This window comes from Medicago sativa, chromosome 8, assembly GCF_051527215.1.
Source record: "Medicago sativa cultivar Bolivia chromosome 8, Bolivia_mono, whole genome shotgun sequence".
In the NCBI taxonomy this organism is placed as follows: domain Eukaryota; kingdom Viridiplantae; phylum Streptophyta; class Magnoliopsida; order Fabales; family Fabaceae; genus Medicago; species Medicago sativa.
Window position 1 is genome coordinate 35,163,299 of NC_140756.1, and position 12,704 is coordinate 35,176,002.

At 33.3% G+C, this 12,704-nt stretch overlaps 2 protein-coding genes and 1 pseudogene across 2 annotated transcripts; 2 read left to right on the plus strand and 1 right to left on the minus strand.

Moving 5' to 3' along the window:
• Positions 1-3,040: 3,040 nt before the first annotated feature.
• LOC146898757 (F-box/LRR-repeat protein 16-like) lies at positions 3,041-4,980 on the plus strand (annotated as a pseudogene).
• A 2,486-nt stretch (positions 4,981-7,466) lies between these two features.
• Positions 7,467-8,241, plus strand: LOC146898758 (uncharacterized). Its single transcript, XM_085736611.1, has 2 exons — positions 7,467-7,669; positions 7,941-8,241. Exons 1-2 carry the CDS (start codon positions 7,467-7,469, stop codon positions 8,239-8,241), a joined length of 504 nt encoding a protein of 167 aa, XP_085592737.1.
• A 2,881-nt stretch (positions 8,242-11,122) lies between these two features.
• Positions 11,123-11,803, minus strand: LOC146898759 (uncharacterized). The gene has a single exon (XM_085734913.1). It carries the CDS (start codon positions 11,721-11,723, stop codon positions 11,298-11,300), a length of 426 nt encoding a protein of 141 aa, XP_085591039.1. The 5' UTR covers positions 11,724-11,803; the 3' UTR covers positions 11,123-11,297.
• Between the last annotated feature and the right edge of the window lie 901 nt (positions 11,804-12,704).

Genomic DNA, 12,704 nt, shown 5'->3' on the forward strand with positions numbered 1-12,704 from the left:
TTTGATTTGCCAAATTACAAGATTTATTAATAAAAACACTCAAAACACATATGAAGTTGCATGATTATGGAAGAAACTAAATTATAATGACTCGAATGAAAACAATACAAAATGTTTCTCAAATCATAGACGGCTTCTCTAAATGTCATTGTCACGACCCAAAACACTAATCGTGACCGGCGCACGAACTAGATCATTCTAGCTCGGCAAGCCTATTAATCAAACTTGACAACTATAATAAATAAATAATAATTTCCAATTTGAATTTCATTTCAAAGAAATATTCACTGAAATTTCGACAAAGTTTCCTCTGTATTTTCAACATTTCCAAGATGTAAATCCTGTTTTAAAAAAAAAATCTGTTCTATCAGCCAGACTCTCCAAATAACATCTTTATTTTCATACTACTTGCACAACTCAAAATAAAACATCCTATCAGAAAAATACTTCTGATTCAAATTTTCTATCATATACATCATATATATAAAGTTTGACATTAATCTATAATTATTTCCTATGTCATCAAGATGCATCAATATTACCGTTAATCAATTTCAATAATATAAACTAATGACAATATCTATATAATAAAATGGAACCTCATGAATTCCATTAACAATGGCAAGGATAAAGTGAGTCCTTTCCCCTTATAGCATCAGAGGAAATAATGCTCCGCTCGGCACCAATCCTAAAATTTATTTCAGCAACAATAAACAAATCATATAACAAATTTAATCATAATCACCACAATTATATCAATTACAATCATATATCCAATATATCGTATTCTGATATAACTTATACTTTGGCATATTTATCTGAGTATGTCTCTGATCCTTTTTCGATAGTAACTAATTTCGGCTAACTAAGCCGGAGTTCCATAACTAACATTCCTCATCTCCAACTATTGATAAAATACCCATGAAACATTGCTCCGTAGCTAATTCATTCTAAACATAACTTTTATGTTAATATATATATATATGCTATGTTAGTATTCATGTTAGAGGGTCTTTAGAGTTTTTCCTTGGTTCCATAACTGAATATATTGTATATTTTTCTTTCAATTATTAACATAATAATTCTTGACTTAAAATTTCATATCATTAATTATACATTTCATTCGTTACTATGAGCCGTACCTCATAGGCTACATTATCTCTTCGTTGTAGCAAACGGAATTTTCATATTCGTTACTATGACCCGTACGTCATAGGCTACATTATCTCTTCGTTGTAGCAAACGGAATATACCACATTATCTCTTCGTTGTGTCGAACGGAAATATACCACATTATCTCTTCGTTGTGGCGAACGGAAATATAAATATAATTACTATGAGTGCGTTACTCATAGGCTGCATTCTCTCTTCGTTGCAGCGAACGGATATAAATTTTAAAATACTATGAGCACTCAACTCATAGGCTGCATTATCTCTTCGTTGCAGCAAACGGAGTTTTTGCCTTAATATTCTCATATCTTCTTTCTTTCTTTCTTTCTTTCTTTCTTTCTTTCTTTCTTTTTCTATGAGCATGTTACTCATTTCAATTTTCTCCTCATTTCCATTTTTCTGCAATTTTCTATAATTCACTGTGAGCATATTACTCATAGGATGCATTTCAAATTTTCTTTCAAATCATTTCTATAATTTTTTATACATCAATTGTCTTGATAGAATTTCCCTCCAACATTTATACTAGCATAAACATACTTATTAACATAAAAGAGATTTTTGGATACACTAATAAGGATACCTAATTCAGAAATAATCATTCTACTATCTCACATTTTTGTTTCAAATGTACCATTCATATGACATAATAGACATGCTATAATTATGCCAACTTATTCTAATAATTCATAGATATTCCATCAATCACCATCTTAATCCAATTCCAAACAAGTTCTTAAATTATCTATACACATATCATATAACTTTATATGTTCTTTTTATTACTAATCATCCACTTACTTCTTTAAATCCATGAACTATCAATGTCAATACACAAGTAACGATATCATTACTAATAAACTCTAATAAATCATCTAATCTACCCATTAATACTCACATAGGACATTATACACATTTCGGCTACAAATTCGATAAAATGAGTATTAAAATTCTTAACCAAGCTAAAGCCATTTATTTCCATAAAAGCTTCATTTACACTATCAAAGAATTGTGTCAAAGCTATAAAATCTAACAAATTTACTTTCCAGAGTTCTAGCCGAAATTGTGCAGACATACACTAAAACTTATTAAATTATCCTTCCTCCAATTTCAACACCACCATAAACATATTTAACATCATAAGAGCTATTTTTAGAGTATACTAGCAAGGGGAATTAACCTAATGTTATAACATCACTAATTATGTCCTAATGTATAATAATCATATATTGTCATTCTAAAGGTATAATTAAACTACCCAAAAGGAAGTTTTTACTAACTAAAGGAACTCACAATCTTGTGGAGGTTCCTCTTGAACACTTTGTGGCAAAAACTTCCAACTCCAAGCCACTAGTTATGTGCCTTCCCTTCCAATAGCTCCTATAACATCAAACATGTTAAAAACATCATTCCCATAACATTTAAAACACTTTAAAAACATGAATTGGAACATTTACTCCAAGAGCAATTTTTCCCAAAATATATAATGAGGGGCGGTTTCACCAAAGATAAAGGAATTAGGGAGTAGTTTTGAAATGTGATACTTGCTTAACACTCTACTAGAAACCCATTAAAGCATGACCCATGATGATTTGAGTGACAAAAATTGAGAGGGTTATGGTGTGATGTTGGAGGCCGATTTTTGTGTAGAGAGAAGGAGGAGAGAAATTTTGATTCTAGTGAGAGGAAGTGTGTGGAAGAATAGAGAAAAATGTGGATTTTGCCACTTAAAAAATCTTGAGTGGCAAGATTACCATTTTGCCCTTTGTCTTAAAAAAAAACTTATGGAGGGATATTACAGTCATCTTATTTATCTTCAAATGCTAATAAAATAACTAAAAACATAGCTTAAAATATTATATTATGCTGTATTGGGAATTGGGAATCTATCTTCAAATTCCTCATCAACGATGATGGCGAATATGACAACAACCACTGCTTGAAAACTCTCTCGGTTGTCTCCAAAACAATTTCTCTCTATCACCAACCGTCTCCTATTCTCACTCGCTGTCTATAATGCAACACGTCCTTTTCTTCCTCGCCTCTTCCATAGATTCTCCAGCCTCAACTCTCTTGACCTCACGTGCTATGAAGATGACCTCAACACGATTCTCTGTCAAATCTCTCTTTTCCCATTGAAACTCAGATCACTCGATCTCTCCTGTCAACCAACCATTCCCGCAAATGGGCTACGAGTTTTCTCCCAAAATATTACAACTTTGACCTCACTCTCATGTTCTTTCATTCAATCTCTCCATGGCACTGATCTCTTCCTCATTGCTGATTGTTTCCCTTTGCTCCAAGAACTCGACCTTAGTTACCCCAAAAAGTTAAAAAATCATGAAAACTTACTCAATGGAATAGAGGTTCTTTCATCAGCACTTTTCAAACTCCGAAAGGTTAATTTCGCTGATCATTACTACATCAACGATCAATTGCTTTTCCACTTGTTCAAGAACTGTAAGCTTCTCGAAGAGGCCATCATATTTTACTGTCATCAAATAACCAACGCCGGTGTTGCTTTTGCTCTCCGTGAGAGACCAACTTTGAGGTCTTTATCCCTTTCCAGTTACTTTGAACAGGAAGACCGTGCAACGTTGTTTGCTGCAAGCCCTCAATTAAAGTCTCTCCGTTTTACTTGTAATTCATGGTTAAGAGATGAAAGCATCAAAATATTTGCTTCCATTTTCCCCAATTTGCAGTTGCTTGATTTGAGCTATTGCGATAACATACCTGAAGAAGGTATTTGTCAAGTTTTACGAAGTTGTTTTGAGATTAGGCAGTTGAACTTAGCTCGTGATTCAAGAATGAAGCTGCGTGGAATGAACTTTGAAGTTCCCAAACTGGAGGTGTTGAACTTGTCACATACAAAAGTTGATGATGAAGCACTCTATGTTATCTCAAAGAGTTGTCGTAGGCTTTTGCAACTGTTATTGGAACGCTGTTGTGATGTCACAGAGAAAGGAGTAAAGATAACAATTTAGCAGTCAAACTTTATTTCTATTTTGATTAAACTTGCAAGCTGTGAATAGTTTCTATGGTTTGGTGTTTATATTATTCTACAAATTGAATTATTTATTATCCTCTCCATTTCTTTAGAGACTTGAGAAAATATTATCTGTGCTTTTGAGCTCATTTCATGTTCAAGATTAGAACTTAGGATGTGTGCTTGAATAGCTGAAGTCCCTGCTTTATCTCATATCACAACTAAGGTGCAAAACAAAATGACATTTAGATTAAAATCTGACACTATTGTCGTCATTCATTGCCTGCCAGTGGCGATGTTTAAATATGCTGCTATCCCCTCCCTATTACTAAACCATGGGGTGCCCCGACTAGTTTACCGGGCTATTTAAGTTGGTGCACTCATGTTAATATTATAGACTGGTCAAAATCTAGTTTGTCAGACTCATTTTGAGGTGTTTCATAGTTTGTTTTGTGAACTGAATTGAAATTTTTACTTCTTTGACATGAGGGCAGAGATTCAAAATCCGTTGGAAGACATTTGAAGGACCTAACGGGAATCAAAGATGCTAATGCAACTTTGATTTGGTTTTGCTGAATTTTGAGTCATGCTACATTAGGGGAATCTTGCAGATGTGGATGTCAAAGAATTTAGCAGGTGGATAATTCATTGTTTGTTGGCATCTAATGCTCTTTGGCGTTTCATTTGACCATTTTGATTTTGAAACCTTTCTCAGTTAGGTGTTTTTTATTTATTTATGTATTTCAAACTACTACCAACACTCGTTGTGCTCTATTAGTTTTTACAATATTAATTATTCAAGTTGAAATCATATCTCATTAAAATCATTCTTCTGGTGCTATCGATATGTTATGCTATCAATATGTTATAAGAAACGAATTTAATAAATAATTGTTGTTTTTCAATAGAAAGTTAGACAAACCCTTGTTAATATAGCTCTAATTGATTGTTAGTAAACCTTATCTTTAAATCGGGAGCTGCGGTTTGTCCAGTCAAACTTCTAATTTGGACGAGCCTCATTATCAATGTGATCTTCTAATACTCAAAACTTGTTCCTAACTTATTTGTTCTTAAGTCTTACCTTCATTTTTAATACAAAAAAAAATGCTTATTTAAGATACTACTTTTGATTACTATTTAAAATTCCAGTTTCCATGTAATATGTGATTGTAAATTTGAGCGCCAAAGTCTGTATGAATGTAGAGCTAATTTCTAATACCTTCACTAACTTGACGAAACACATCTTTTAGCATAATCTGGATTGGTTAAAGTATGAACATAAGGATGGTAAGAGAGGTCTGGAGATATAATCAAGATTAGTATCTTAAACCGGTAAGCTTCCTTCAAATTATTCTTACCTTATATCCCTTATCGAAGGTGGTTTTCCATCATCAATCAAGCCATAATCCTGCCCAATTCAATGTGCAGATGATAAAGTAAATTAGAATGGTGAAAAATATGTATCATTTTGGACAACAAACTAATTAGATGCCATATTGTACTAATATTCAAACAAGAATGGAAGTCTGGAACTAGTGTAGTAGGGTTCGATGAAACTCATTCTTTTTAATTCATCTTGTGAATCAGTTCAATCAACAAACACAGCAGAAAAACCGAAATTAGTAGTTGATTGTTCTGAATGCCAGAAAGTAGTTTGGTTATTTGCAATCAACTTATGTCAACTAATCAGGTTTCATTTCTTATGGCTTCCAAAGTAGCAACAGTGTGGTAAATGTGTACTTTAGCTATTAAATACTAAATTTATGCTTGGATACACAACTTTTGCATCACCGCTGCATGTAGCTATAACTACCTGCTTCAAGTTTACTGTTTGTTGTCCTCCCTTTGACACATTTCCAGATAGGCCGAAAGTATAATCTTCATTGTTAAATTTATGGTGTGAAAATTATAAAGACATGGAGAAAGTAATATTTATATTCGCACTAGGTTTGATACCAAGCATCTTTTACTTGGTACCCGAAACTGTTGTTAATGGTCGCCTTATAAGCATTTAGCTAAGTAACCATTCTGGCAGTTGTTTTATGATTTTTACATAGTAATGAAAGAAAAAAAACACTAAATTTGTTTGTTATGAGAATTGTACACATGCACAGTGAGTTACGAATGGCTATGAGTCCCTTATACTCTTCGATTCAGAAGTAAAAATAGCAATGAGTTCCTTATACCTTGGATTCACAAAATATGGCCATTTCAGTCTATAGGACTGCTAGAGCAAGAGTTTTCTCATCTCTCAGATAGTGTCTTGTATTGTAGCTTAGATATATTGCAGATTCAGATCCTTGAGTTCAGGAACACGTATTGATCCATCAATGAACGCAAGCTTGTTCTTTGCTTCCAAAGCACAACGCATAGAATGATTCCAAGCCAAGTAATTGGAGCCATTTAGCAGATTACTTGATGTGTAAGTAACTGGCTTCTAACTGTTTCTAACATAGTCTTAGTGTTCAGTTCATGGTGCAATAAGGAATGTGAATGTGTAATTGTAATGGTGATGATAACTGTATCCACCATAGTTGTTGGTGTCATCATCGAGGGTCGCTTGGAGACACAGTCAGAACATCAAAGCCTTCCCGTCAAATTGCCATGAACTCACACAAAATGCAGATCAGAAACCAATCAAATCACGAATCTCATGACAATTGAAGTTCAACCAAAATCACAAATACAAATTTCACAATTAAAAAAACAGCTAGCAGTGACGGTGACCTAATCGATGCACTATAAGATCAGGTAAGTTGAATTGAGCTACGAAATTTAAAAATATTTTGAAGATGAATGAAGCAGTATTCCTGGTTATTTATGTATGTGTCAATTAGCAGGAACTGGATCATATATTAGAGAGAAAAAAATTGTTTGATCAATGATAAAAAATAATAACACTTTTGTTTAAAAAAACACTATTATATTATTCAAGTCTCCCATACTACATTCCTTCCGAAAATAGATCTGTTGCAGTTAATGTGTCGAGCAATTATACGGTCAAGATTGTTTAGAACATCTGTTGCAGTAAATATGTCAAGCAATTATACGGTCAAGATTGTTTAAAACTAATTGTGTAAATGTGTGTTTTGAACCGTTCAATCCTAAACTAACGACCTAAGTCGCCTATTGCGTGTAACTGCATGATCCTATTATTATACTGAACTCAACCAAACCCTCTCAACTTAACTCAAATCAAATTTGCGGCTACCTTACCTTCTTCACAAATCGCAGGACGACTCATCATCCATCAACAGCAAATAAACTAATACACCATCAAACAATTTCTAACTTCTTCCACAAAACAGGAATGGGTGCAACTCTAGAAGCTGAAATTCATCTACCCAATGAATGTTGGGAATCTATCTTTAAATTCATCCTCAACGACTACGACGGGGAAGACGAATACTACTACCACCGTAACTGCTTGAAATCTCTATTCGTTGTCTCTAAACAGTTTCTCACTGTCACCAACAGTCTTCGATTCTCACTCAAAGTCAGCAAAGTCGCATGGTTCCATCAAATAAATATCCATTTCGTTCCTTCTCTATCAAGCCTCTTAAATAGATTCTCCAACATCCACTCTCTTCACCTCACATACCACTTCAAAGTTAACTTCAATATGCTTCTCTGCCAAACCTCTACTCTCCCATTGAAGAATCTCACATCCCTTCATTTTTTTCTGTCACTATAACCTCTTTCCAACGGACGGGTTGCGGGTTTTCTCCAAAAATATTACAACTTTGACCTCACTCACATGTTCTGGCCTTCAATGTCTCGATAGCACCTATCTCTTCCTCATTGCGGACTGTTTCCCTTTCCTTGAAGAACTCAACATTCCTTCCCCGAGATACTTAATAGATAATGAAAGCTTACTCGATGGAGTAGAGGTTCTTTCTTTAGCACTTTCCAAACTCCGAAAGGTTGATCTCACCGGTCATCACTATATCATCGATCAATCGCTTATCCACTTGTTCAAGAACTGGAAGCTTCTCGAAGAGGCCATCTTACTTGACTGTAATCAAATAACCAATGATGGTATTGCTTCTTCTCTCCGTGAGAGACCACCGACTTTGAAGTCTTAAGGTTAAATACCACTTTTGGTCCTTTTAGTTTGACAGAATTCCCAAGTTAGTCCTTTAAGTTTCGCAAGTTTCAATTTGGTCCTTTTAGTTGTACAGAATTCCCAAGTTAGTCCTTTAAGTTTCAAATAGGTCATTTTAGTTTGACAAAATTTCCAAGTTAGTCCTTTAAGTTTCAAACTAAAAGGACCTATTTGGGTCCCAAAAGTTAGTCCTTTAAAGGAATAACTTGGGAATTTCGTCAAACTAAAAGGACCTATTTGAAACTTTTGAAACTTAAAGGACTAACTTGGGAATTCTGTCAAACTAAAAGGACTTAATTGAAACTTTCGAAACTCAAAGGACTAACTTGGGAATTCTGTCAAACTAAAAGGACCAAAAGTGGTATTTGAGTCTTAATACTATTCTGAACCGGAATACTCAACGTTGTTTCCCGTAAGTCCTCGATTAAAGTATCTTGGTTTTACCTGCAATTCATGGTTGAAGAGTTGAATGCTGAATTGAATTAATGAATTGATAACTAGATTATGTAGATATATATGGATATGATTTTCTAAGTTGGTTGGAATTGGAAAGATAACAATTTAGCAGTTAAACTTGATTTCTATTTTGATTCAACTTGTAAGATGTGAACATTTGCTATGGTTTGGTGTTGATATTATAATATTATTGATGTTTAAATACGATTCTGATTTAAATTGGTTTTTAAGACTCAATTTTAATCTGTTTTGTGAACTAAATTGAAATTTTTACTTCTTTGACATATGATGGCAGGAATTCAACGTAAACTGGTGCTTAATGGGAATTAATGATGCTAATGCAACTCTGGTTTGGTTTTACTGAATTTTGAGTCATGCTACATTAGGGGAAGTTTGTGAATGTGAAAGAATTTGGCAGGAGGCTAAATCATTTTGTTGGAATCTAATGCTTTCTGGAGTTTCATATGGCTATTTGATTTCAATCCTTTTTCTTTTGTGATCTATTTATTTTTCTGTAAAACCTTTCTCAGTTAGGTGTTTTTTATTTTATGTACTTCAAACTCCTAGCACATGCTGAGCTCTAATAGTTTTCATAATATTAATTAGTTATTCAAGTTGAAATCATATCTCATGACAACTAATCGGGAAAATAATTGAGTTGTTCATTATAATCATTCTTCTGGTGCAATCAATATGTATGATATCAATTATCAAAAACAAATTTGGTTTTTAATAATAATATAGTTCTAATTTTATGAGGTGAAGCACGAACATTTCTCGGATTAGACGTGTCCCAGTGTTAGACTCGTGACACCGACACGACAATGGCCCATTTAATCACTGAATTATGTGATTTTCTCAAATTATTAGCGGTGTTGGCGTGTCAGTGTCCGTATCCGTGCTTCATAGCTCATTATCAAGGTGATTTTCCAATACTAAAAAATGTTTATTTAAGATACTACTTTTGATTATTTAAAATTACATCTTCAATGTAATATGTGATTGTGAATTTGTAAGTGCCAAATTTGTTGATGTTACCGTTCTTTGTGCTGAAATTATTAATGTTAGTATTTTAATTTCTTAATTTGTGAGTGCCAAGTTTGTATGAATGTATAACTAATGTCTAACACATTCACCAACTTGAGTAAACACATCTTTTAGCATAATCTGGTCTAGTTAAAGTATGAACAGAAGGATGGTGAGAGGTTTGGAGATATAATCAAGGGTAGAATCTTGAACCAGTTTGTATTAAGGTTTGGAGAAATTATATTGCTTGATGCTTAATTTGATCTCCATGTTTTGTAGGCAGTAGTTGTAGCTTGGTTTCAATATGGTTTCATATGATAAGCCATGCATACCTTTTGCCAGAAATGTACAAGTTTAGTTACATAGTATCATCTATTAGTGGTTATGGATTATTGCATTATTTGTATACAATTCACGATAGTAGCTCATATCATATGTCTCTGTAATCATGATCAGATATATCCCTCTGAAAATGTTGACATGCACCTAATTGCTGAAAAATGAAATAATCTACTAAAAATTCATGAAATACTCATAATTAGAAGTAAAAGTCACAAGTCTTAAGCAAAAAGATACTTAACATATCCTTGTTCATGTCTGTTTTTCATTAAATGGGCAAGAGAATTGTACACATGCACATTGAGTGATGGATAGCCATGAGTTCCTTGTACTATTGGATTTACAAGAAAAATTTACAACTATGGTTATACTGATTCTTGACTCACTGATATGGTCTTAAGTTGATAGCAATTGACTATAGAGCTTCTAGAGCAAGTGCTTTTTCATCTCTCAGATTGTGTCTTGTAACTAAGATTGTGTAGGTTCAGATATGATAGTGTGGTGGTCAACTGGTCATATCCTAGGTTGGTAACATTACATTACTGTTCTGCTGAGAGAGAGTTTTTCATTTTGAAAAAGTAATTCATTTGATTTCATGGCATAAGATAAACAATAAATGAGTTTAAAGTTTCCTTATAATTTGTTTTTAAAACACTAACATCTGTTTTACTTTCACTTTTAAAATTATGTGTCGTGCAGAATCTTTGCATTGAACATAATAGCATTAAAATAAGTCTGTGTTTGATTTCACATCCAGAGGAATCAGAATTAAATGTAGAATTGATCCTAGAATGTTTGATTGTTGTCTGATATAATTGATTCAGCCTCCATAATTGATTATACTTGAAGCTAGCGGTTGTAACACATTTATAGTTCAATTCACTTCTACGTAAATGTATCCCAAACGCAAATTATTTGAAGTCAACTGTTTTTAACCAAAATCAATTCTACATAATCATTTTTATCAAAATCCATTCTTTTTACCGGACAACCAAACACACGCTAACTTAACTGAGATTCATTTAAATGATTGTAAGTAAGTATCAGAAATGTGTTTCTAGTCCAAAATCTTTAGCTGTATAAGATGGAAAATTTGAGTATAAAAAAAATTAAAAACATAAAATGATCCAAAGCAAAAAGAAAATCAAATACAGCAAAGGTTACCAAAACGACAATGATCACAACATATAAAACGACATTGAATGATCATGATGATCAAACGGCAGCGTTTTTAGAAGCTTCAAGATCAGCAGCTTTCTTCAAAAGATTCATCTCATCATCATCTTCAAGAACCATTTGAATAGGCGAAGAACCTAATCCATCAGCAATAGCAAGCATAATCTTCTTCATCTCATTCTTAAACTCTTCACGATCAACACTTCCGCTTCCATCACCGTCGAAAGTGTCGAAAACGGAGTCGTAGAGGCGCGTGAGCTGCTCTGGCGGGGTTGTCACATCGATGCCGAAATGAGATTCGATTAGTCTCATGGATTCAAAAGCTTTGCGAAGCTCGGCGCGTGATAGAACACCGTCGTTGTTGAGATCGAGAGAGGTGAATTGTTCGTTGACGCTGTTTGTGAAATGTGTGTCGTCGGCGATGAAATCTCGCACGGTGGTGCCGTCGATTATTACCACTCCCATATTTTTCTCTGTGTGTTTGTGAATATGTGAATGAGATTAAGTGATTATTTGAATAAGTTGAATTTGAGGCAAAATTTGTGAATGGTGGTGATATTATTATGTCATTTATTTGGTTTCAAAATTGACGCGCGTCACTATTTGTTTGATTCTATATATACCTGTCGTCTTTTCCTCAAATCTATGCACCTCTCTAGAGTCTAGACTCTAGTTTTTTGTTTTTATTTTATTTTAAGAGACTCAGATTGAATTGCTTAGCAGGTCCATATATAAAATGAAGTGTGATGACCGGAAAATAATATGTTGAAAATAATGAAAGATTAGATTTAAATTAGGATCCCGCTAACCGGTGTTTCCGGGCACTGGTTAAGCATACTATAAAAGGAAACTGTTTTTGACTTTATTATAAATTAATTACACAATTTCAATGCATTAACTACTACACCCTCCGGTTACAAATATAAGCAAAAATTCATATTTTAGATTCATTCAATAAATGATGTATGTTGTCTACAATGAAGACCACATACATCATTTATTAAATGTATCTAAAACATGAATTTTTGCTTATATTTGTGACCGGAGGGTGTATATAATTTCCGTTTTCATATCCTTAATAAGTGCCCCGGGGACACCGGTTAGCATTTCCCTTTAAATTATTGTATTGTCTTAAGAAACGAAAATAGTTAAGAACATCCCTTTGGACTAGGATGTTTGAATGACAATTTTGGCAAGTATATTACTATGGTTATTGAATAATAAAGTGATAAATGGGTATGGTATTTATAGGGTTGTTGTTCCAACTAGACAATTGACATTACTTATTTTAAAATAGAAAATAAAATAATAAATAAATGCTGAGAATTTTTACAAGTTAAGTCTATTACACAGAACAACAGTAATTTAGTAACCTGGTTTTGATTGCAGAATGTTAGTGGTATTTAATATTCTTCGAATACCCACTATTTATCTTGTTGGATTAAA

Coding starts and splice junctions, on each gene's coding strand:
- LOC146898758 (XM_085736611.1), top strand. CDS start 7,467: ATGGGTGCAACTCTAGAAGCTGAAATTCATCTACCCAATGAATGTTGG. Junction 7,670..7,940: donor AAAGTCAGCAAAGTCGCATG/GTTCCATCAAAT, acceptor ATGTCTCGATAG/CACCTATCTCTTCCTCATTG.
- LOC146898759 (XM_085734913.1), bottom strand. CDS start 11,723: ATGGGAGTGGTAATAATCGACGGCACCACCGTGCGAGATTTCATCGCC.